This window comes from Felis catus, chromosome F2, assembly GCF_018350175.1.
Source record: "Felis catus isolate Fca126 chromosome F2, F.catus_Fca126_mat1.0, whole genome shotgun sequence".
In the NCBI taxonomy this organism is placed as follows: Eukaryota; Metazoa; Chordata; class Mammalia; order Carnivora; family Felidae; genus Felis; species Felis catus.
The window spans coordinates 35,581,210-35,606,958 of NC_058385.1; the positions used below are offsets into that span (position 1 = coordinate 35,581,210).

Below are 25,749 nucleotides of genomic sequence, written 5' to 3' on the forward strand. Positions count from 1 at the left end.
CTATTGCTGTACCTGGCAGTATATACATTATTTGCTTGGCCCCTTAAGGCAGTTGAGTTTTTTACACCTGGACTAGATGATCTCTAAAATCTCCTTCTTCTCTTAGCTTTAGAGAAATAGAAACCAATTAATCAACAATCATCCATCCCCTGCCACCCTTCTTAAGCAGAAAGAGCAGTAGGAGAAGAGGGAGAAGTAAGTAAGGACAAAGCAATATCCAGTGTTTTCTCTCAAAAATATACTCGGAAAATAAATAAAATGTTAAAAAAATTGGTAGGTATTAAAAATATACAGTCTATAAGGAAGAAAGACTCACTGAATTCTTATGTAAAAGTGACAACCAAATTGTTGTTTATATGTTTCAGTCAGGTAGTTTAATGTCTTATCCATCTACTTATAATCTAGAATGAAAGTATTGACAAATTGTGATTTTGGAATTATAGAATTATATGAATATGAAGGAATCTGCTTATAAGCCACCTATGACTCATGGAATCTTACAGAAGATCACACACATGGAAATTAATTGGATTCTTCCTTATAAATCTTAAAACAATTTTTTAAAATGTTTATTTATTTTTGAGAGAGAGAGAGAGAGAGAGAGAGAGAGAGAGAGAGAGAGAGCAGGAGTGGGGGAGAGGCAGAGAGAGAGGGAGACACAAAATCTGAAGCAGGCTCCAGGCTGTGAGCTGTACAACTTGTGAACCCTGAGATCGTGACCTGAGCCAAAGTAAGATGCTTAACTGACTGAGCCACTGGGAGCACCAACTTATAAATATTTTTTAAACCTATAAAACCAGTTATTTAGGCAGAGCTTAAAACAAAATATTTCTCCATATTTTGTTATATTTGCATGTAGCAAGCGTCTCAAGTAGGAAACAAATGAACTAAAACTCCTTTTCCCATTTACTATGGCCTTCATTCTAGTATGAATTTGGTATCTCACCTTCATTGATTTCACTTATTTGAGGCAGTGCACATTTAGTTTCTAAACTTAAATTTTTCAGTAAGTGCTGAATTTTAGGTTGGAAACATTTTAAAAGTAATACCGGCATGTGTGAAAAAACAAAACAAAACAGGCTTTCTGATCATAGAATGGCAGTTTTTGTTACCATCTGCGAAATCCTCATTAAAACTGTTACATGGAATGTCCTGCAGAAGTGTGTTTGGTCAGCCTTTTGTTTCTATGCCTTTCTCCATCCCCCCCCCCCCAAAAAACCAACAAAACACTCCTTATTGAACCTGGTCCTGAAAGGGTACATTCAAGCAATTAAACTGGCTGGGGGCTTAAACTCTAACAACCTTCAGGGTTGTTATTTTAAGGAATATGTTATAAGTCTGCAGATTTATTTTCATTAGTGGTCACCATGCTGTGGCCATCAATTTCTTCTTTCTTCTTTCATACTCTACCCACTTATATCTTGCTGAGAATCAACTTTTTGTGGCTATAAGTAGCATCTTCTCCTTCAATAGATTTTTTGTTTGATAGACCTTTTTTGTTTTGTGATTTGGTAAGAAACACTTAGCAAAACTTTAGTGTCATGATATTGCTTGCAAGTTTATGAACATTTTGCTATAGAAGTATACACAAATCAAATGTATAGAAAGTAACAGAATAAATTAAAAAGTATATATTCTAATCCATGAAGACAAATTATAGAAGTTTTTTTGTTCACAGATAAAGCTCCATGTCTGAAATCATTTGCAATTAAAAATTACAAATTGCAAAATAAAGGGGCACCTGGGTGGTTCAGTCGGTTAAGCGTCTGACTTCGACCCAGGTCATGATCTCACAGCTCATGAGTTTGAGCCCCGCATCGGGCCCTGTGCTGACAGCTCAGGGCCTGGAGCCTGCTTCAGATTCTGTGTCTCCCTCTCTCTCTTTCCCTCCTCTGCTCATGCTCTATCTCCATAAAATTAATTAAAATTAATTAAACATAAATCAACATTAAAAAAATTTTAAGTTTAAAAAAACAAATTGTAAAATAAAGTTTATATCTTATATAAAATATCTTATATATCTTATATATATCTTATATATAAAATAAAGTTTATACCTTACATATTTTTCTACTAAAGTTGGAGACATATTATAGGGTTAAACCGTGCCAAGATTACAAGGCAAACTCAATACTAGGTGTTGCGCATTAAAGCCTGTTGTTCCTATGTGTGTTTGTGTGTATGTGTATGTATTTTTTTAAGTTTATTTATTTATTGAGAGAGAGAGAGAAAGCCGGGTTGGGGCAGACAGACAGGGAGAGAGAGAATCCTAAGCAGGCTCTGGGCTGTCAGCACAGGGTCCGACGCTGGGCTCAATCCCAAGAACCATGAGATTGTGACCTTAGCTGAAATCAAAGTCAGACGCTAAACCGACTCAGCCACCCAGGCACTCCTATTTATGTATTTTTAATTTACTATAAAATGCATACTTAAGTCTTCTACATACAAAAAATTATACTGAGTGTCACATTTGACCCAGCTAGTAGTAGTGTAATTAAAAATTTATTTTTCATCTCTATCACTTCTTCTACCTAATACTAAATTAAACCAATAAAAAACAGACTTCCAGTTACATTTTATGTGCACTTTATATCAAAAATGCACAGGAATGGAGCCTAGTAGATGCCATGAGTCATAAGACTAGTATAGTTCACTCAATTTTTACTAATGCCATATAAGAATATGAAAAGAAAGGAAAAGAAAAGAAAGAAAGTTACAGGGAAGGGATATTAATTACACTTTAAGCTAAGTGATAGCTCATAACACCTGTTTGTAGGTACCTAAACAATCAGCTTCTTAAGAACTAGAACCCATGACTAAACTGGATTATTTGAAAATGCTCACAGTTAATTACATGCAGAGTGTAAAACTTAACTTTAATTTTGAATATGAAAACAAGCAAACAAAACAGACTGTGCGATAAAGTGCTTTTAAAATAAAGTTAAGTAAAACGTCAAGAAAATGCATTGCAGGATTAGAGATACGCTGCCTACACAGATTTATAGGCATGATAAGTGATGGAGAAGAGGAAGAACATGTACATTCCTAAGAAGGTCATATTATGTGGGTATATTACAGGAATATTATCTTGAATGTTGTTTAAAAATACTTTTGATTTCATTAATTCTTGTCTTTATATCACACAGATTCTTAATCAACAATACACATCCACTATAGAGGAGAAATATTAGCTTCTCTAAACATTAGTTAACTGTCTTTCCCAAGTGAAATATGTACTGACCTGTCCCCCTTGAAGAAATAGGTTTTCCCAACGTCTTCCCACCAAATGGCTGAATCAATTCCATGCGGGGGAGTTCCACTCCCAAGAGTAATCAAGTCATGAGGATAACCGGGCTGTAGGGTTGTATCCTTAAACACCCAATATTTGTTACCTGTATGAAATAAGTGCAAATGCAGAATACAATCATTTAATGTCAGAAATTAGACTATATCTATTAACACAATGCATTTAAAATCATTTTACATGAAATCCATAAAATAACTAAGTAGTAGTCACTTTTGGTGCTTCAATGTTATTGTTGAAAGATTGTCTTCAAAAGTGGATAAAATGAGTAACTATGTAATAATGGAATCAGAATCTGTGAATTAACTCAAGAAACGCAAAATATCTACAACTTGCCATAATACAACAATTCTGAATCAAGAATCAGGAGTTTTCCTCTAGGAATTGGAGGCTCTATTTTTTTCTATGAGGCTAAATCATTCCTGTGTTTTGTGCATTCTGTGTATCCTCAGATTGCTTTACTGAGTATAACCTGTACTCCATTGAAACACATCCTCCAGGCTGCTCTTTTCCTATTATTATAAACATTCACAAGGTCCTTTGGTCTTATAAAGTCATTTTCCTTTCACCCTATGTGCTCTATCCCTCTCTTTAAGAGTGGTAGCCTAGGGGAAGAGAATTTTAACCCTAACCTTGTTTGGAATTGCCAGAGCATGGCAATATTAACAAGAAGACAAACTTTAGTCAGTTTTATTGCTGTTTTGAAATTATCTATAGGCAACACACTTACTCACATCCTATCCCACTGGCCAACTGTGCTTACCACTCCCCTCTTTGGTACTGCCTCTCAAGAAGTCTACAACCATTCCTCATTCCACTGAAAGTTGACTTAATACCAACTTTCCCCTGAGAATTTTTGCTCTGGAGTTGCCAATGCTTTCCAAGGAAATCATTCTCCACCCCTATCTATTGACACAGTTGCCCATGTAAAGTACTTTTCTCTCTAAGCTGCTAGAAACATTTTTTTTTTTTTTGGTGGTCGGGGGTACTTTTTTCTTAAGCTACTCCTTTGTGTTTTTGTTTTTTATTAATGTTTATTTGTGAGAGAGAGAGGGAGAGAGAGAGGGAGAGAGAGAGAGAGAGCTGGCAGGGGAGGGGCAGAGAGAGGGAAGAAGACAGAGAATTCCAAGCAGGCTCTATGCTGTCAGCACAGAGCCCATTGCAGGGCTCCAACTCATGAACTGTGAGATCATGACCTGAGCTGAAATAAAGAGTCAGTGGCTTAACTGACTGAACCCAAATGCCCCTCCTTTCTGTTTTACTTTTCCTCTCAGTTCTTTTTATTATTATTAATATTATTATTATTATTTTAATTTTGAGAAAGAGAAAGAGAGAGGGTGCACAAGTGGGGGAGGAACAGAGAGAGAGGGAGAGAAAGAATTTCAAGCAGGCTCTGTACTGATAATGCAGAGCTCAACTCGGGGCTCAAACCTATGAACTATGAGATCATGACCTGAGCTGAAACCAAGAGTTGAATGCTTACGCGACTGAGTCACCCAGGCGCCCCTTCTTCCCAGTTCTTAAATGTTGACATTTCCTAAGCCTTTGTTTTCTGCCCTCTTCTCTTATTCTAAATTCTAAATCGGAAGTAGGGGCTGGGAGTGATGATCCCACACTTAAATACTTTTAAGGGCGAGCTAAGGACTAGAGTGGATGAGGTATCCAAAGACTGAGACACATCCATAAAAGTCAGCAAATATACATTGCCCTAAAATTCTATCTACCCCCCACACCAACATAGGATACACTGACCAAGTATCCTATGCTCCTTCTAATAGATGTAAGACTTACTTGTTACAATATTTCAATACTACCCCTAGATGAGGACTATGATAACCTGAACACAACAGAAAGCAAAAGCAAAACAAAACAAAAAAATAACCCCCCACAAAAACAAACAAACAAACAAACAAAAACATGTCTTCAGGCTAGATTCAGTTAGGTGTCTTTAGTTTGTAACTAGGAGTAATCTTCAAAAAAAATTTTTTTAATGTTTAATTTTGAGACAGAGTGTGAGTGGGGGAGGGGCAGAGAGAGAGGGAGACACAGAATCTGAAGCACGCTCCAGGCTCTGAACTGTCATCAGCACAGAGCCCAGCGTGGGGCTCGAACTCACTGACTGCAAGATCATGACCTGAGCCGAAGTCAGATGCTTAACCAACTGAGCCACCCAGACGCCCCAGTAGGAGTAATCTTATTTACTCCAAGAGCTTCTACTGCCATTTGCGATCATATGTAAAAAACAACATTTATTGAGTAGCTTCAGTGTCCCAATTATCATGTTAAGTACTAAGGGTACTAACGAGAAGAAGACAGACCTGGTCACTATCCTAATCATCCTGCATTCTACTGGATTAGGCAGATGAAACCAAAGATACAAAAATATAATTGTAGTAGTTGAAAACTACTGAATGCTATGAAGGTAACACATCAGGGAGTGAGAAGAAAGAAATCCTAAGGGGGAAACTCCTTCAAGTAAAGCAATCAGGAAAGCTTCTCTGAAGAAATAACACTTAAACCAAAATTTAAAGAAAGAGAAGAAGATGCTATCTATGCAAAGAATGTCAAGAATAGTATCCCAAGCAAAGGAGTTTGGTAGGATTAAAAATGAACAGATCAGCGGAGTGTACTGAACAAAAAGAGAGTGGTACTGAAAACGTATGTGGTGGGTTTTAGTCTTATTTTGAGCGCACTGAAACCATCGAAGAGTGAATGAATGGAGGGACATGATCCGTTTTGTATTTTCAAAAGATGATTTTTTTTGCCTTTTGTGAAAAATAGATTCTAAGGCAAAGAATGGAAATGAGAAGACCTGCTAATGCTCTTTTGCAAGAGTTAATTAGTTGAATCTTTCATCAAAACTTACTTTAGTGCACTTACTAGGCACTATTTTAGGCATAGAGATGCAGCACTGAATAACAAGGGCACCACCTCTGCTTTATGGAGCTTAGATTCTACCCAGTGGGTATGGGAAAACTGAACTTAGACAAGCAAACAAAGGTAATTTCAGAGAGAAAAGTACTATAAAGATACAAAAAAAATATGCCTTAATGTAAAAGTGATGGGATGGGAAGAATTGCTTATATCAGACACGGGAAAGATCCCTTTATTCAAATGAGGCGTGACTTGTAACTTACATAATTCAAAAAAGCCAACTCAGTGAAGATGGTTTGATGGGGTGGAAACACCAAGGACATTAATGCCTTAATGGGAAGAACCTTGTTAGAGAGCTAGGATACAATGTTGTTGGAATGTATGGGAAGGGTAGAGGTAAGGATCATGTGGCCTTTATCAAATTTTGAACTTCATTCTAAAGTGAAATAGGAAGCCACTAAATAGTTAAATTAAAAAATTCTTTGCTAGTAGCCTATAATCAGGTGACAGCAATACTGATGGAAAGGAGAAAATGGACTTATGACACATTTTGGAGATGGAATTGATAGGCATTGCTGTTGGGTTGGCTGTGGGGAATTAAAAAACAGATAGGATCAAGGATAATCCTCAAATTCTGACTTTTGTAAGCAAGAGAAGAATTGTGATATAAAATAAGCCAAAGAAGACTGCGGTGGATGGGCTATAGGGGGCTCAAATCAAGAGTTTGAGATGTCAGTGAGATATTGAAATGAAGTCAAGGAAGCAACTGGATATGTGAGCTTGAAGATAACAATTTGTAAAGTCACAAGCATAAATATGGTGTTTACTAATTTAGGATTTATGTATATATATATGTATGTATGTATATGTATATTTATGTGTGTGTGTGTGTGTATATATATATATATATATATACACACACACACACACACACAGAGAGAGAGAGAGAGAGAGAGAGAGAGAGAGAGAGGGAAGAATATATATAAAATAATATATAGAGAATATATAGAGGAAAGGTGAAGAGGAACCAGAATTGGGCTTCTAGAAATCTATGTCCCTCAAAGAGGAGACAAATGCAAAGGAGGCAGACGAGGCAGGGAGGAAGACTAAAGTAAAAGAAAACCTTAGAAGTCAAAAAAGAGAGTGGCCATCAATGGCTATCTGTAATCCTAACAGCTCTTGAAAGCCAAATGGTATATATAGGTATCTACTGGGATTTTCTATAAAGTTGACCCACAAGTTCAAATTTGAACTCATCAAAGGACCTTTCTTCTTGTTTCAACTATTTGGGTGGATGACACACTAATTATTCTGTAGGTAGTAATGTAGTAAACATCTGCAGGCTTCCTGTTTATTGTTTTTCATATCTGATGGATCGTTATATTTAGCTAATTTGATTACTAAACTCTTCCTTGAACCTGTCCCTTGCAGTCCATTCATATTGCCACTGGTACTAGGTAAGCTTTTCAGTTATCCCTTCTAAAGGTGATTGTCTTGCTCCCATGCTGTGAAGTAGGTCTCATTATACTCCATATCTCCCCCATACATTACCATCCAAGCCTAGAGCCAGTCAAACTTCTGTAGAGTTATGGATTATAGGTTAGGCAGATGGGCAGGGATGAGCAGACCCATCTGTTCTTCTTTCTTGGGAACATGACCCAGGGAATATTGAGAGACATTCCCATCCAGCAGAGGGAATTGACTATTCATTTTATGGTCTGAGACTTGAGAACCATGACGACCATAGGCAAGCAGACATTATGAGGATGTATAAATTGAGTAACCAAAGACGTGAATTTAAACAGAAAACAGAATGGAATAGATGCAAAGAGCAAAAGTACACATAGGAGAGAGATCAGGAGGCCTATGAGAGAGATGGCAAGTGTAACAGTTCTTGAGTGATTTACTGTCACACATCCTACATCCACCCTAAACTCAATTAATCCTGCTGGGTTATTTTTTCTTTTAACTGAGTAAGATTATTCAGTATAAATTTCGGCCCTGCAAACACCACACAAGGTATTTGATGTGCTTAAGCTCAAGTCTGTTAGCCAAAGTCGTGGGTTTCAGCCAGTGCACCATGCTGTCTTCCATCCATGTGCCTTGAGAGCGACATTTTAATGTTCTAACTTGCATCATTTCAATAACTTTCTTTTTTAAAAATAAATGTTTATTTTTATTTTTGAGAGAGAAAGCATGAGCAGGGGAGGGGCAGAGAGAGAGGGGGCAGAGATCTGAAGCAGGCTTCATGCTGACAGCAATGAGCCCGATGTGGGGCTCAAAACCATGAACCATGAGATCATGACCTGAGCAGAAGTCAGACACTCAATGGACTGAGCCACCCAGGACCCCAATAAGTTCTTTTTTTGTCTCCTTGACTCCAGTCTCACTTTTATCTGTCTTCCACAAGGTCATTAAAGGGATCTCTCTAAAATGCATACCTGATTTTATCTCTCTTTTGTTTAAACTTTTCAGTGGTTTGTCATTGCATTCAGCATAAAACCCAAATTCATCTATGTCATTTCAGGGTTCTTCTCAATATACATCTCTTATTTCATCTACATTCCATTTATTTCCGTTTCTGGAAAATGGGTACGACTCTTTCAAAACTTCACTTAACATCATTTCTCTGGAAAGCAGTTCCTATCTGAGTAAGGTGGGCCTCTCACATTGCCAGAGTACCCAGGCTTCTTCTTTATCATATTACTTAGTGCACTTTTAGTACATATAATTTAGTGCATTAATGGATCACAAGCCTGCCACCTGCTCTAGGCTGTGAACAACTTGATGTGGACAAACACTGCAACTGGTACTTCCTGCAGTACCTTATGTATAATGGTTGAAAATTAGTAGGTACTTAATAAATGGTTATTAATTCAAAGACCCATGTTTAGTATACACAAATAACCAAAGATAAGATCAAAACAAAAACAAAAAGTCTACATAAATTACATTGTGGGCCCTGTCTTGAATCTTGTTAGTAGAGCAGAAAAAAATGAGTTTTATAACCACTAAGAAGTCTAAGAAAATAAAAAGGCATGCCCCTGTATTATGTTGAAGGGTTATTTAATTACTTACATTTAACTCTGTGTTGGGAAATACTATCATAAAAATATACCCCTATCCTGAGCCACTGTTTAATTTGAATATTTTATAAAGAAAAAACACATCCCAAGGGCCCAGATCACTTCCTTGCCAGAATCAGTGAGATGGACAATCCAGACAGCTGTTTCTCAGCTTGCTATATATTTTAGTCATATCTATGTGTCATTTAAAATAGAAAGTCTTGAAACAATACAATGAAAATAAAGTCCTGCTCTGTGTGCTGCCTATACCTCAGTGACTATTACGTTCTTTCCTGTCGTCTCAGTTTTAATTAGGAAAGGATAATACAGTTCCAATGCCTCCCATGCTAGCTATTTAGAGTAAACCTGTTATCAGCTATACTCAATTGGTTATCTGTTCTTTTAAGCAGAAACCTTCTAGCATGCTTTAGAATACTTCTGTTTGTAGTTCCTTATCTCTATCCTATCCATGAAAATTTCTTCATACTCTTTCCAGGCTTTGTAGTGATATCGAGAGGCTCATAGATACCCAGGATGCCCTGGTGCATGTAGCATGAGAGAGTGTTTACAGAAGCCTAATTTATGTTTTCCAGGGTGTCTCAGAAGGCAATAATGTGTGAAAAAAGAATAACAGTTACAGTCTTCCAGGAAATTCTTGTTATTAAAGTAAAACAACTCTTAAAAAATGTGTTTCAGAAGTACTTGCCTATGCTAGTGGTCAAGAGTTTTCAGTCAATAAAAAGGAGAAACAATGAGCCTTTCACTTTTAATAATCAAGGCCTTTGTATAGAAGATTTCAATTAACTGCTCCTCCCCCCCCCCCCTCTGTTTGGAACATAGCAGGGGATTTTTTTTTAAATGCACTTATAGTCCCTTCAAAAAAACAAAACAAAACAGAAAACTCATCAGCAAATATTTGCTATAAGGTTACATTATGAGATCCCAGCAGTTAAACACAAAAAATATTAAAAATAACACCTTGCCTGCTGAATATTTGTGGTTTAGAATTCAAGAAAATAACTCAACAATGATTATGAGTTATACATTTAATTCTCCAGGTGTTAATTAAGGAAATACAATTATACAATTCTTTTTGTATCTTGACGAGGTAAGATTTTCACACGACAACACTGAAGTAATTTTGTTTCTCTTTTGAAGAGTTTTGATTAAGTATGTGAGATTCACATTCGATTCTTTTTTTGTTGTTACATTGGAGAGGTAGATTTTTAACTGCCTTACGATCAGACATTCTGCTTCTCAAGGAAAATATTGCCTCTTTGGCAGAATGAAGGCATTTACTGGATTTCCTACAAGGTTGACATATTCTGGAGCAAGTGGAAAGAACTGGTCCTTACTGACATTGTACTTGGCAGAATGCAGGGGAAAATATCAACAAGTCTGAGTTAAAGACAGAGAAGCTTTATAAATAAAAAGAATAACCTCAAAGAATGTTTACAGTTGGAGATGACTTTACAGACCATCTATTCCAGTAATTCCTCAGTGAAATTCATCCATCCATCCATCCATCCATCCATCCATCCATCCATTCATCCATCCATGCAATGTCTGTTTATTATGAGCCTCTTATAGCCAGTCACTGAACTTGGAGCTATAGATATCAGTGAAGGAAACACACAGATTCTTGCTCTTGTAAAATTGATGGACCAGCAGAGGAAATAGACACTAAACAAATAATCCCATGAAGAATTTTTAAATTACATGCTTATTCTTAAAAGGAAAACTGTAGTGTCTAATGATTTTTTAACATTTTTATCAAGCCAAATTAACCTGCTTTTCTAACACCCTTGGACTGGCTCACTGTTACTAATGGGAGTGCACTATTTTTATTGGTCAGATGTATTAGATCAGAAAAAAGGTTGAGAATCCAGCCTAACACATTTATTTTAGGGGCCAAAAAAGTGATGTTCTTAAAACACACAACCAGTTGCTAATATATTTGTACAACAGACCAGGTATTTTAATTCAATACAACTTGCTATTCCAAATTGACTCTCTTAATAGTACACATTTACACTCTGTCTGGCTTTCAGAATTGCTGATGATTTTTTCCTTCCTTCCTGCTTTATCAAGTAATCACTCCACATTTATTATTGGGAGTGTTTATTAATTAATCCACTGTATTCTGCTCATGCCTTGTTCATTGTATCCTCAGTAATCAGATACTCTTTAAAATTTAGTAACTAAAAAAATCAACTATATTTTTGTCTTATTAGAGTCCACAAAATTCTACTTACACATTTATATTTTGTATCTTCTATTACAACAATGGTTAGTAAACTTGGGCCACCAGCTGCTGCCTGTTTTTGTAAATAAAATTTTATCAGAAGGCAGTCACACCTATTCATTACATATTGTCTAGTCTGCTTTCACCCTACAATGAGAAAGTTTAGTAGTTATGATTGAAAAGCATATGATCCACAAAGTCGAAGGTATTTGCTTTGCATCCTTTTACATTAAAAATGAAAACATTAATTCCTTAAAGCCTGGATTTTCTTCATATAAATGAAGGCTGCACTTAGATTATTCAGTAACTATTGTTCATTGGGCTAATTATTGTGCAACATTGATATATGCTTGGAGAATACTTCAGAGATTTGGGGAAAAAAAACTCATGAAGAATTAATATTTTCCGTATTAGATGCTGTGGTGTAATGGAACATTCAACAGCCTCGAAAGTAGATAGGATTAAGGGGTGATAGCCCTGCCAATTGTTAGCTGGGAGATCTTGGAAAAGTAAAACCCGAATCTTCCTTTCCTATTGTGCACATAAGGTACTAACACCTTTCATCCAGAACTCTTGAAATAATGAGGGATCAAATGTATAATATATCCATGCCATACCCAGATCATGGTACCCAATAAGTGGTGCTTATTGTATAACACAATATTCCATCGTTCAAATTTGCTTGCTACCAATTCAAATAAATAATACCCATAATACATGATTAAGTACACAGATCTACATTAGTGCCAACTATTTGGATTAAGTTTTAATTTCTGTATTGTTTACAGGCTGGTTACTCAAGAAATTTGAACAAATGGCCAACTCTGGAGTTCATATGGCTTTTTGCCACCAGCATTTATTTTTCCAGGTTTTACAACATCATCTAGTAAGCAGAGAGTTTTGAATACTTCCGCAAATGTGGCAGCCATTGCATTAGTAGCTTATAAGATTTCTCTTCGAAAAAGAACCGAGAGCACCTGGGTGGTTCAGTCGGTTAAGCGTCCAACTCTTGATTTTGGCTCAGGTCATGATCTTACAGTTGTGAGATTGAGCCCCGCATGGGGCTCCATGTTGAGTGTGGAGCCTAATTAAGATTCTCTTTCTCTCCCTCTGCCCCTGCCCCCTCTCACTTACCCTCTCTCTCTCTCTCTCTCTCAAAATAAAACAAAATCTGAAAGAAAAAAAGAAAGAAAGATGGAAAGAATGAAAGAAAGATGGAAAGAAAAAGAGAAAGAAAGGGAAAGAAAGAAAAAGAAAGAAAGAAAGAAAGAAAGAAAGAAAGAAAGAAAGAAAGAAAGAAAGAAAGAAAGAAAGAGAAAGAAAGTGAGATGGTCTATCATATGAAGGCCTTTGGATCTGATAATTGGGCCAAGAAGTCAGCTAAGTGGCTTTGCCGGGGCCAAAGCCATGATGCTCTTCTTCAGCAGCTTCCAGCCAGTGACAGAGCATGGCACATCCTAGATCCTGGCCATTTCTGCCCTACTTGAGACTCCTCTAATGGACAGTCTTTGCTATGGAGCTCCCCATTTGGTTCTCCAAGACTCTGTCACATCCACAGCACAGTCCAAGGCTTTCTAGGCCAGTCTTGCCTTTTCCCTCTTTGCCTTCAGAGGTTTATTTCTTTCCTCAATCTTTATCTCACTGTTTGCTTCCCAGGGAACTCAAACTGACATGGTAAATAAAAGGATATGATTAAAATTTTGGATAATGAGAAAAAAATTAGACACAGGTTTCACTGATGGGAAAATATTGTAGTTTAAATTGGGAACAAACACAGCAATAATAAAAACACACCATAGACTTTTGGATTGTTATAAATAAGCACAGGTATATTATCAAGGGAGTTTTCAAATATTATATGTTTAGTCCCTTGGTTTAGATGATGACTTCATGTCAATATATAACATAAACATTAATATTAAAATTCTTTGAATATTTAGAATTCAAGAAAATAGCACAATTCACATGCTATGAATCTATTTTTATGTGTATCAAGGGCCACTGAATGTAAATTTCTTAATCTGGTGTAGCTCTTTAGGCATAAATTTCCCATTACCTCCCATAAGGAAATAATCATTGTAATCATCTATTTATAGTAAAAGATCTTTTAGTTATTCATTGCACTATGCAAGAAAAGGTGTATTTCTACCTCAAATGAATTTCATTAGCACTCCCTAAACCTTTCAAGAGTGAGGATTTGCAAGTACCATTAAGAAATTGCTGGTTTACAGGAGTATTTGAAATAAAGTAACAATGTAAATTACATAAATAATTTCTTAAATGGCCATTTTCTTTGCCATCTTCCAGTGCCACATGTTAGACACCTCTTCTTTTTTAATGCACGTGTTTTGAATGACTGCATATTCCCAAACTTTATTATCCTGCTCTTTTATACCCTAGATAATTCACTTCCAATTCTGTAAGCGATTTTTGCCTCTTGAAATGAAGCTGTCAAATAAGTACTGCTTAAAATTACTAAGTGATAGCAACAATATGAATTGTGAGACTTTTCAACTACTTGATTTTGACTGTTACTGATTTTGACAACACCGGAGACTTCATTTTAAAAATTATTTTCAGTTGAGAGAATTACGCCAACTCCATTTTCAACATAGATTTTTCATATTATTATCCCATAACCATTCAGTCTGAATATGACTAGTAATTGAGAATATAAACATCTGGCTTGATTGTACTCATAACATGTTACTCTATTATATTCAATTTACCTGAATGATGTTAAGATAGCTGACCAGCTGAAATTGAGGGGTTTGTACATTGGCCTCACATTCTAATACAAGCAGCTACACTGAGTACCTTGATTAGTAAAGGGAGACATTATGTCCTTTTTAAAAACAATAACACATCCATGCATGCATATGTGAGGTAGAATGAAAAAATCCCTTAAACTATTTACCTACTTACTTATACCTGTTTAATTACACACAAATTTGAGGGCCCTTAAAGGAAAAATATGTGACAACAGAGTAAAACATAACTAAAAAATAAAAATAAGAAGAGAGAAATTATAATACAGAGAAAAAATAATATAGAAAAGCAAAATAAAATAACAATGATGAAATTATTTCAAATGTGGGCATCAATCTCTTTTATAGCCATTCCAATAAAAATACTTACTAGAAAATACATTCTAATCATTATAAGCAGCAAATTCTAAGATTAAATTGAAATTATATAATGTTTTAAATATATCTTCAGTAAGTGGAACGAGTCTATATTAAGACTTAGTTAATTTCTCAATCTACTATTCTCAATGACACTAGAAATGTAACCAAGAAGAGAGGTTGCTGAGAAGGAGGCATCCCCGCTCATAAAGGGGACACTCTGCTTAATTACCACTGGGCTCAAGTAAGGGACTGAAACCAGAATAGTATTAATTTGGATGATTATAATTAACACACTGTGGAACATTGAAGGAATAAAATTTTACTACCCAGAGTCACCAGAATACTTAAATTTATGAAATAGTTGAACTATTCCAACATAAACTGATGTGCTTAGTAAAGCTGTTTCTTAGTAAAGCTGTACTGTGGTACCACTGACATTCAATAAATAGCACCTATTTCAGTACATAATTTGTTAAGTTTTCACATATGTATGTATATGTCAAAATATCAATACAATCAAGATAGTGAATATACTGATCACCCTAAAATTTCTCATGCTCCTCTGTATTCCCTCCTGCTCAATTCTCACCTGTCCTCAGCAACTTTCTGTCACTATAGATCAATTTGCATTTTCTAGAGTTTAATATGAGTACTATTTTTTGTCTGAATTATTTTACTAAGCGTAATTGTTTTGAGCTTCATCCATGTTGTAAGTTAGTAATTCATCCTTTTGTATTGCTAAGTAGTATTTCATTATATTGACATCAGTTTCATCATCCATTCATCAGTTGAGGATATTTGAATTATTTCTAATTTGAGGTGATTACAAATACTTATGTTTTGAATATTTGGGTAGATATCTTTGGACATATGTTCTCATTTGTCTTGAGAAAATACCTAAGAGCACAATGGCTGGTTCATACAGTAGCTATATATTTATGTTTTAAAGGAATTATCAACACTTGGCATGATCAGTCTTTTTAATTTTGGCCATTCTAACAAGTATGCAGTAGTATCTCATTGTGGTTTTAACTTACATCTTCCTAATGACTGATACTGTTAAGCATCTTTTTATGTGGCCATTTGCCATCCATATACCATCCCTGGTGAAGTTTCTGCTGAAATCCTTCACTCACTTTTATTGAGTTGCTTATTTTCTTTTTCAGTTTTGAGAGATCTTTATATATTCTGGATACAAATCCTTCATATATATGGTTTGCATAAATCTAGTCTTTGGCATGTCTTTTATTCTCTTCAAAGTATCTTTGAAGAGCAGAATTTTTTTTAATGTTTACTTTTGAGAAAGAGAGTGAGAGAGCTCATGACTGGGAGAGGGGCAGAGAGATAGGGAGACAGGGGAGACAGAGAACCCCAAGCAGGTTCCATGCTGTCAGTGCAGAGCCTGATGCAGGGCTTGAACCCATGAACTGCAAGATCATGACCTGAGCCAAAATCAGGAGTCTGATGCTTAACCAACTGAGCCACCCAGGTGCCCTGAAGAGCAGAGATTTTTAATTTGGATGAAATCCAATTCATTAAGTTTTCTTTTATGGATTGTGATTTTGGCATCAAACATAAGAAATTTTGTCTAAACCAAAGTCACATATATTTGTCTCTTATTTTTTTTCTAGTTGTTTTATAGTTATGATTCTACATTTAGAGATGTTAGCACCATTTTTAGATAATTTCTGTATATGGTGCAAAGTTTGGATTAGAGTTTATTTTTTTGCATATGGATATCCTATGTTTTCAGCACCATTTGTTGAAAAGATTATCTTTTCTCCACTGAATTTCCTTTGTACCTCTGTCAGAATTACTTGTCTATCTGTTCTTAGTCTGTTTCTGGACTCAATTCTATTACACAGATTTCTTTTAATTGTTTATGACAATGCCACACTGATTACTATAGGTCTAAAATAAGACTTTCAGTGTTTAATTAGTGTTCTAGAAGTGGTTTTGTCTATACAATGTCCTTTGTATTTGCACATGAATTTTAGAATCTGCATGATAATTTCTACAAAAAGCCTTCCTGGGATTTTGATTGGGACTGCACTTAATGTTCAGATAAATTTGGTGAGAGTTATAATAATACTGAGTCTTCCACATCAATAAGACATATTTTTCCATTTATTTGTCTTCTTTACTTCATTTAGCAAAAGTTTATAGTTTTCAGTGTAGAGATTATTCATGTATCTTTTGGATTGATCCCTAAGTCTTTGATACTTTTGATTTTGTCATTTTTTTCTCTTAAATTTTCAATTCATGACTGTTTGCTTCTATGTGATGGGAGATAATTCTCCATAGGTCACTTGATTTTCAGCATGTCTGGTGAGCAGAGGCAATGACTGCCTTTGTTCTAGACTATACTTACAAATATATTTGTATAACAAAAACAATCTTGGGTTATAGAGTGTGCCTCCTCCACAGCAAAGGAAAGATTTGTTTATTGTCCAGTATAATATAGAAAATGTTTCCCTTTGGGATAAAATTTAAGCAGGCTTACTGCTCATTATGAAATATTTAGGTTCTCTAAGCTTGTGATTCCTTTCCTACAATGTAACTGATTACATGTACAGGTGTCACCTGGCCCTCTTCATATCAGCCTTTGAGAATCAGGGGTTTAGGCGAGTCATACAAAGGCTATACTCTGGCTACACTTTTGTCTCTTTCTTTTTCTCTGACTCAGGAATCTTGTGTTTCTACCAATATCCATGAAAGTGAGGCAGGCCAACATGGTAGCTTACAAATAGCATAAAAAACTCAGACCCCTCACAGTTCCTGTATAGAAATACAATTACTTTTTGTATAATGATCTTATATCCTGTATACTTATTAAATTCACTTGTTCATTATAGATAATTGGTTGATTGCATCTGATTTTCAACATAGACAGTCATGTTGTCCATGAATATAGTTTTATTTATTATATTTCTTTTTAAAAAGTTTTGAAATATTTATTTTTGAGAAAGAAACAGAGTGCAAGAGGAGTAGGGGTGCAGAGAGAGAGAGGGAGACACAGAATTGAAAGTAGGCTCCAGGCTCCAAGCTGTCACCACAGAATCTGACGCAGGGCTCAAACTCATGGACCATGAGATCATGGCCTGAGCTGAACTCAATGCTTAACCAACTGAGCCACTCAGGTTCCCCTCTCTTGCCTTTTTAAAAAAATGTTTATTTATTTATTTATTTAGAGAGAGAGAGAGGGAGGGAGAGGCAGACAGAGAGGGAGAGAGAGAATCCCAAGCAGGTTTTGTGATATCAGCACAGATGCCAACGCGGGGCTCAATGCAACAAACTATGAGATCATGACCTGAGCCAAAATCATGAGTCAGACACTCAATCGACTGAGCCACCCAGGCGCTCCTGTCTTGACTTTTTTTACACTACATAAAATCTCCAGTACAAAACTGAATAAAATGGACAAGTGTGACATCCTTGTCTGTTCCCAGTCTTATGGGAGAGGTTAGATGCTGTGAGTTTTACCTCATCGGGTGAATATTTTTGTATCCTTATAAATATGCTTTATCTTTGCTCTAGGAATGTTACTTGGAAACAATTTGATTGCTTCATGTCTTTCAAGATTTGTTAGGTAGGAGTGGAACATGTTCCTTCTATGATAATCATTACCCACTTCTGAGAGAAGACCTTTTTCAGTACTCTATCCGATGCGCATGGAGGGGTGGCTGGTGGGAATAAGTACTGTTAGCTCTGTGTAAGAGTCAGGAACTCTTCTATTTCATCCTATGAAGTGATTCTTACTCCACACTTCAGTAGTTTCCCGACATACATATGCTGACCAGTTCCTTCTCCCATATTTTAGGGAGTTCCTCTGCTGATGTGTGCATGCTCACTCTGTACACATCTCTCCTTGGCATTGCTTTGTTCTGGGCACTGTAACCACCTTGTTATGCTTTGACTCTCTGCTCTGTTACCCTCAACTGAGACAGTCTTCTGAACACCACCTGGACCCCCCCCCCCAAACTAGTTCTATGGCCTGGAAACTTTCCCCAAACAGGAAACTGGGATCCGGGATCATTTCTCTTTATTTCCTGACTCTCAGGTTCACTACCCTTTGTTTCTTGCTGTCCAGTGTCATGAAAATCATTGTTTTAAATACTTTGTCCAATTGTTGGTGAGTTTACCTAGGAGGGTAAGTCTGATCCCTATTGTTCCATCTCAGCTGGAAGCAGAGACACGTCAATATATTTTGATACACTATACTTTAACATACCAAAGAGCAAAGGTTCTGTTAAGAATATCAAGTTAATCACATTTTTAGAGAATAAGTTGCTGTTGTTTGCATGATTTTATAACTTAGGTACTGACAACTCTCACTGCATATGACAAATATGCATACATATAATTTTGCCTAAAGTTTGGGCTGTGAATACGGACAGAGATTGGGATTTGAACTTTGTTCTTTATTCGTTGTATAAATCTTTGTTTACTGTTTACTATATCCCAGGTATTGTTTAAAACAGAGGTCAGTGAACTATGACCAATGCCTGCCTTTGTACAGCCCATGCTCTAGGAAGAGTTGTGGTTTTTTTTTTTTTTTTTTTTACATTTTTAAAGGTTAAAAGAAAGGATATGTAATAGGGATGGCATGGGCAGCAAAGCCTAAAATATTCGTTATTTGGTCATTATTGAAAAAGTCTGTCAATCCCTGATTGAAGATACAGGGAATACAACAGTAAAAAAGAAAAAAGAAAAAAAGAGTTGGGGAGAGAAGAACTTGCCCTTATGGAGCTGATATTCTAGCGGGAAGGATACCCATGAGCAATAAATCAGTGAAATGTATAGTTTCTAGATGGTATGTAGAGAATTAGAGCAGGGAGGGAGATTGGATTGCTAGGGATGAGCTGTAGACTGCTTCATGGCCCACTGAGCAAAACGAGAAGGATGGTTTTGGGATGAGGAATGATTTGATCCCTCAGAAAAGTTGGACTTTTTGAGGTGATCAAAGATATAAAGAGATGGTGGCAAGCTGGAATGGTCACTTTGATTGTGATTATTGTGGTGAGGGTAGCAAAGGGGGGTGGTGTATTAACTGAAGTCCAGAATTCTGGGGCCTTAACTCTCCTGCCAGCGGGGAGGTGGATACTACGGAAGGGGGTGGTCTTACTGCGATTACCCAGAGCTTCTGGCTCCCTCTGGGAAAGCAGTGATGATTGGAACAGGGGAGCTGCAGATTCATGGCTGGGTGTGGAGAAGGTTTCCCTGAAAGTACTGTGGAGAGAACACTAGAGGAAGGAAGCACCACAACAAGGTCCGTGGACCGACAAGAGTTCTAAGATCAGACATTTCTTGATAACCGGCAATATACCAGAAGAGGTCACTGGCAAACACATGCCAGGAGTTGAATAAATTTGTGACACGAAGCAAAGTTATTCCTATTGCTAGCGTTGTGACATCAGAAACACCATACTGAGTCACATCGTATTCACCTATACTGTTTTCATTCAAGTGTTCGTAGAGCGCCTACTATGCACCAGCACTGTTCTAAGAACTGAAAATACAGTAATGTGCAAGGAAATACGATAAATCTCTCAGGTAATTTACATTTGCATGCTAGAGGTGACTTCAACTTTTTCCATACACTGTGTGCAAGCTGGAAGGCGTGACTTTAAAGAGGGTGGACAGAGGGATATTCTGAGGAGGTGCCTTTTCTGTTGGCTGTTGAAAAACTGAAAAGGAGGCGCCCATTCCACAACTGAATGGGTGAGGAGAAGCAAAGTGAATAAAGGTGAGAAGGCCCTAAGGCAGTAAAGAGCTGTCAGAACACTGATTTATGACTAGGCCCGGTTCTGCTCAGGCAGTTTTGTCAGAGAGCACTAATGATTCTGTGGTGAGACAGGGCCTCTGGGGACAGCCTTCAAGCTGAAAGCTACCTCGGGCTTATTCCTCCTTTCTTTCTGTTGTTATTGCTCATAGGACCAAAGAAAAGTGTAGGGGAGGGGAATTTCCTTCCCAAATATCATGCCCTGAAGATTCAGAACCTTTTGCCACTATCTTTTCTTTGTCCACAGTGGTGCAATGTACCTTCACGTCCACTTCATTTACATGCTTATTGTGGATAGCAGGAGGGCAGTAAGATTACCAATATCATACTAGTAAGAGTAATGGCTGACATTTATCGAACACTTATGTGTGCCAAGTGTCTCACATGTAGTAATTAATTCAGTCCTCAAACTAATTCTGAGATGGGGAGTAATGCTAACCCCATTTTTCGGATAGAGAAACTGAGACAGAGAGACTTGCCCAGTTCATATGGTTAGTAAGTGTTAAAAATTGGCAGTGTGCCTGCAGAATCCTCATGTACTTATAACTAATGTATTCTACCCCGCTTTTCTCCAGGAATGAACTGTAAAGAGAAAATAAATTCCAGGTATTTATTAACTTTCATTTTATATGGATAGTTTGGATCTCCCTTAAAATATTACAAGTATTTCTTATACCCTAGGTTTTCATTATTCTCATCGTTACTACAAATTCACCTAGTTTGATCCTGGGAATAATTACTTTTCTTGGGGGGGGTGTTAAGATCCCCTTTTCTTCCCTTCTACCTCCATCCCTGTTTAAACTTCTTTTCAGTTCTTTAAGCTTTTGCTAATATACTCAATCAATCAATCAGTCAATCAGTCAGCAATCAATCGATATGTTCTGCACCCTAGTTCTCAGTTTCAGCTCAAATATCTTTTTAGTTTGTTTCAAAATTTTATTTAAACTCCAGTTAGTTAACATTTAATGTAATATTGGTTTCAGGAGTAGAATTTAGTGATTCATCACTTACATAACACCCGGTGAGCATCCCAACAAATGCCCTCCTTAATGCCCATCACCCATCCAGCCCATCCTCCAACCACCTCTCCTCCAGCAACCCTGTTTCTTCTGTATCATTAAGAGTCTCTTATGGTTTGCCTCCCTCTTTTTTTTTTCTTTCCCCTCTGTTCATCTGTTTTGTTTCTTAAATTCATTAAATACATGAGTGAAGTCATATGGCATTTGTCTTTCTTTGATTTATTTTGTTTAGCATAATACACTCTAGCTCCATCCATGTCATTGCAAATGGCAAGATTTCATTATTTTTATGGCTGAGTAATTTTCCATTGTATAGATATACCATATCTTCTTTATCTATTCATCAGTCAATGGACATTTGGGCTCTCTCCATTATTTGGCTATTATTGATAGTGCTGTTATATAAACTTACGGGTGCACGTGCCCCTTTGAATCAGTATTTTTGCAACCTTTGGGTCAGTACCTAGTAGTGCAATTGCTGGATTGTAGAGTAGTTCTATCAAATATTTTCTCACAATTCTGTCAATCCTCCAACTCAATCTCTTTCCCTGTGTTTCCCCCCCACACTTATGATTTATTGTTTTGGATGCTAGAAAGTTTTGAGGATAGAATACCAGACACTTGACTAAGTTCACTTTACCAGGTAATCTCACTTTTGTATGGGAGGCAGTTAGTATTTGTGCAATTAAAATTTGTCACTTAGATAAATAACAAGCAATACATTTTATTGGGTGAAATTAATTGGGTGAATTTTATTTTCCTACTCATGAGTTTTCTTAGCCTTTATGAGCAATTTGTTAGTTTACTGGAAACTATTTAACACACTTATTAAATCAAGTAAAGCTAAAGAGATTATACTGTATATGAAAATAAGAAGTAAAATAGACTTCATTTTATAAAAACAACAAGCAATTCCAAATACTCTAAAAAAAGAAAAAAACCCACAAAACTCTTTAGTTAATGGAAAAAAAGGGCTTTTTAGTAATTAATCAATTGATTCATTCATAATTTACCTTTTTTTAATGTTTAAATTTTTTTTTATTTTTGAGAGAAAGAGAGAGAGAGAGAGAGAGAGAGAGAGAGAGAGAGAGAGAGAGAGAGAATGAGCAGAGGAGGAGCAGATAGAGAGGGAGACACAGAATCCGAAGCAAGCTCCAGGCTCTGAGCTGTCAGCACGGAGCTGGACATGGGGCTCAAACTCACAAACCATGAGATCATGACCTGAGCTGAAGTTGGACTCTTAACCAACTGAGCCACCCAGGAGCCCCCATAATTTACTTCTTGTGGTGCTTTTAAGCCAAATCTAAAAATTTTAAGAAATCACACAATGCTTTCTAAATTTGACTTATATATGAGAATGCCTTAGAAGAAAACAAATTAGAAAGTTAAACATGATCATTGATTTTACTTCATTTATATTTCTAGTCAATATATACAGTTCATTTCAGAATATGAATAAGATACCTAACCTCATTCAACAGGTTTTACTTATCCGTTTCTATGCGTGCTATAGGGCCCTGCACAAAATGACCAAAACACAGCAAAGCGAAACATGGGAAACTTTCCTTACCTTTAAAGAAGACAAAATTCCCATCACTGTTTTCATAAACTGCATCGATACTAGGAGGCAAGCCCCGCCAGAAGTAAGTAATTTGCATGGGGTACCCATCCATCACTCTGTTGTTTCTCACTCGCCAAAACCACTGGTCCTGTAAAGCAAGCAAAAGCATCTCTCAACAAACATGCAGGCCTCCACGGCATTTCACTGTGCAATGGTGTAACATTTCCAAAACTAAACTAGTGTCATTTTCACTGTCTCACATCAAAGCAAAGAAGCATCTAATTAACTTGCTTACAGTGATCACAGTTATTTTTGGAGTTAACCACCAAATCTCTAATCCACACAGTGTGATTAAAAGATAACATAAGAATATTTAACTGTAGCATTTTACATTGTCTCCAGGGTCTTTTAGATGGAAAACCAGAAGTAGCACAGACAAGTCCCTGCCAGATTTGTGAATTAAGTCAGTTTTCCTGAATAAGAGAGCAGCATATGGATATGTATGCATTTATAGACATACACAAGATCTCACACCTAAAATGCTGGAGATGGAATAAAGAGGCCATCCTTCTTGATATGCCTACATTATACACATTCCCCCATGTAATTATAAGTAGAGTCCTCTTTCACCATCAAATATGTTCTGGTTTGGATGATAAATTATATGGTGACCCTAAATGAACAAAGTTATCTTAAAAAAATCATCACAGTGATTCCCATCTGGGTCAACTGCCTCTCCTATATACTCTCACAATATCCTGACTTCACTCAATCATAGCACTGGTCATTTTATATAAAAAGTGTCTACTCTTATCTCTAGTGAAAATACATGACTTACCCATAGCAAGTATTTATAAATGTTGTTGAATTAATCATTAGCTTGCACAGAATATGTTTTGCCATAAATTCTTACTAATGGCAAAAAATTTTTCAAAAATGCTGTATTTGATTACATTAAAATATTTTCTATTGAAAATTTCAGAATAAGACTATTCAAAGTGCTTTAATATTGGAAAAACTAAGGATATTCTAAACTATGTTATTTTACTTTATTTCAAAATTTGTATTTACAGACAACATTTCAATTGGAAGTTATATATTTGTACTACTAGATAAGTATGTTTTACAAAAATACTTCCAACTCAAGTCTTCTCTGCTCTCCTTCCCTTACTTAGATATTAATAAGTGATTTATTATAGGGCTTTCCCAATCTTTTGGCTAATAATTGTTTAGCCTGACTAGGTTTTCTAGGATTTGTCAGTTATTCATATGGTCATTCACACACACACACACACACACACACACACACACACACACAATCAACTGAGGATTCTTGGATTTCAGGTGGTATGATAAAAATGAACGTTTTCCCATCCCATCTAAATGAATCCAAATCTAAAAATTTTCTTAGGATCTTTGGGTAATTGTACTTCATTCTAGCTATCCTGGGCTGTCTTCTCTACGGACGCTGTGATTTATAAAGAAGGAACTAGTTTCATTAACATCTCTAAGTTCATATCCTATTCCTGCTTTGTCTCTTAACAATGGTCATCCTGATCAAGACACTCGTCATTGGGTTATTACAAACTAATAATTGACTCATAGTATAGTTACTGTTTTAAATATAAAGAACTTTCTGAGGACCTGGCAGATTGGTTTTTATTATTGTTGAAATTGTATTGAAACTAGTTATCTTATTTTCCTTTACAATTTTGTTTACAATTGTAGTTCCTGCTCTTTGTTTCTTCTTCAGACTTCAGCCATATATAGCTTTAGCCACGCATCTCTTTCCTGCCAACAGGAAAGAGACTAACCTCTTATTTTTAAGAGGTTAATATAAGAGATTAACCTCTTACATTTTTAACCTCTTCTTAATAATTTTTTGGTGCCAGGTAGCTGGAATTAATACATATCTTGATTAAACAGACTTTAAAATACAAAGTTAGGCCATGAAAAGATTGATTCAGGGACATATATGTGGGCATGAAGGTCCAGGGCTTACTGCTAATAGTATATGAGCAGAAGATATTCTCATAATTTAAAAGAAAGCCAGCATTTTCATCTAACTACAACAAGAGCTTTTAACTGGGTGTTAAAACTATGTCAATATCCGTATAAATTATTCTTAAATTCTATCTATCTATCTATCTATCTATCTATCTATCTATCTATCTATCCTAAAATAATAAATAAAAATGGCTAAATACCTACTGGATTCAGATAAAGAAATAACTAGCCATGGTTATTTATGGAACAATGAAATGGAAAGCTCTCTGAGCTGAAGCACAGAAAAACATCAGGGAAAAAGCCTGAACTGTATTCCAATTTTTCTCAGAGAAGCACTTCCCGTTGTTCTATCTCCCCAGTACTGAGACACGGCCATGGCTCTTTGGGACAGACATACGCTGCTGTGTGAAGACAGGAAAGTAGCCTCAGCTTGCCACTACAATGGGGGAAAAATGTAAATTCTGCCTCAAGATAGGCATAGTCCATTTGCAAACATTCTGAAGGTAATATGGAATCATAGGTGAGTTCAGAACAACTTCTCATTGACAGCAGCCTTGGCAGAGAGTTATATAAATTGCAGATATTCACGTTGTGCTTCTATTCCACTTATCCATGTCTTCTCAGAGTGGTAGAAAGCAATGGTACAAGTAATTTGCCAAGCATTCTGTCACAGAGGATGTAAACATGTCACAGTCACTCTAGGTTGCCATTTCAGAAATGGGGCTTGCGAACGATTTTGTAGAAAGAGGATATTTAAAATGGTA

The 25,749-nt window shown here is 36.3% G+C and overlaps 1 protein-coding gene across 3 annotated transcripts in view; it reads right to left on the minus strand.

Annotated features, from left to right (window-relative positions):
* Positions 1–25,749, minus strand: part of MMP16 (matrix metallopeptidase 16) — a 314,166-nt gene that overhangs the window by 41,231 nt on the left and 247,186 nt on the right. For all 3 annotated transcript variants that reach the window (XM_019822867.3, XM_019822866.2, XM_003999956.5), the window contains exons 7-8: positions 22,988–23,126; positions 3,242–3,392 (exon numbers count right to left, since the gene is read on the minus strand). In XM_019822867.3, coding sequence (XP_019678426.1) covers positions 3,242–3,392; positions 22,988–23,126 — 290 coding nt within the window. The remainder of the gene's footprint in view (positions 1–3,241; positions 3,393–22,987; positions 23,127–25,749) is intronic.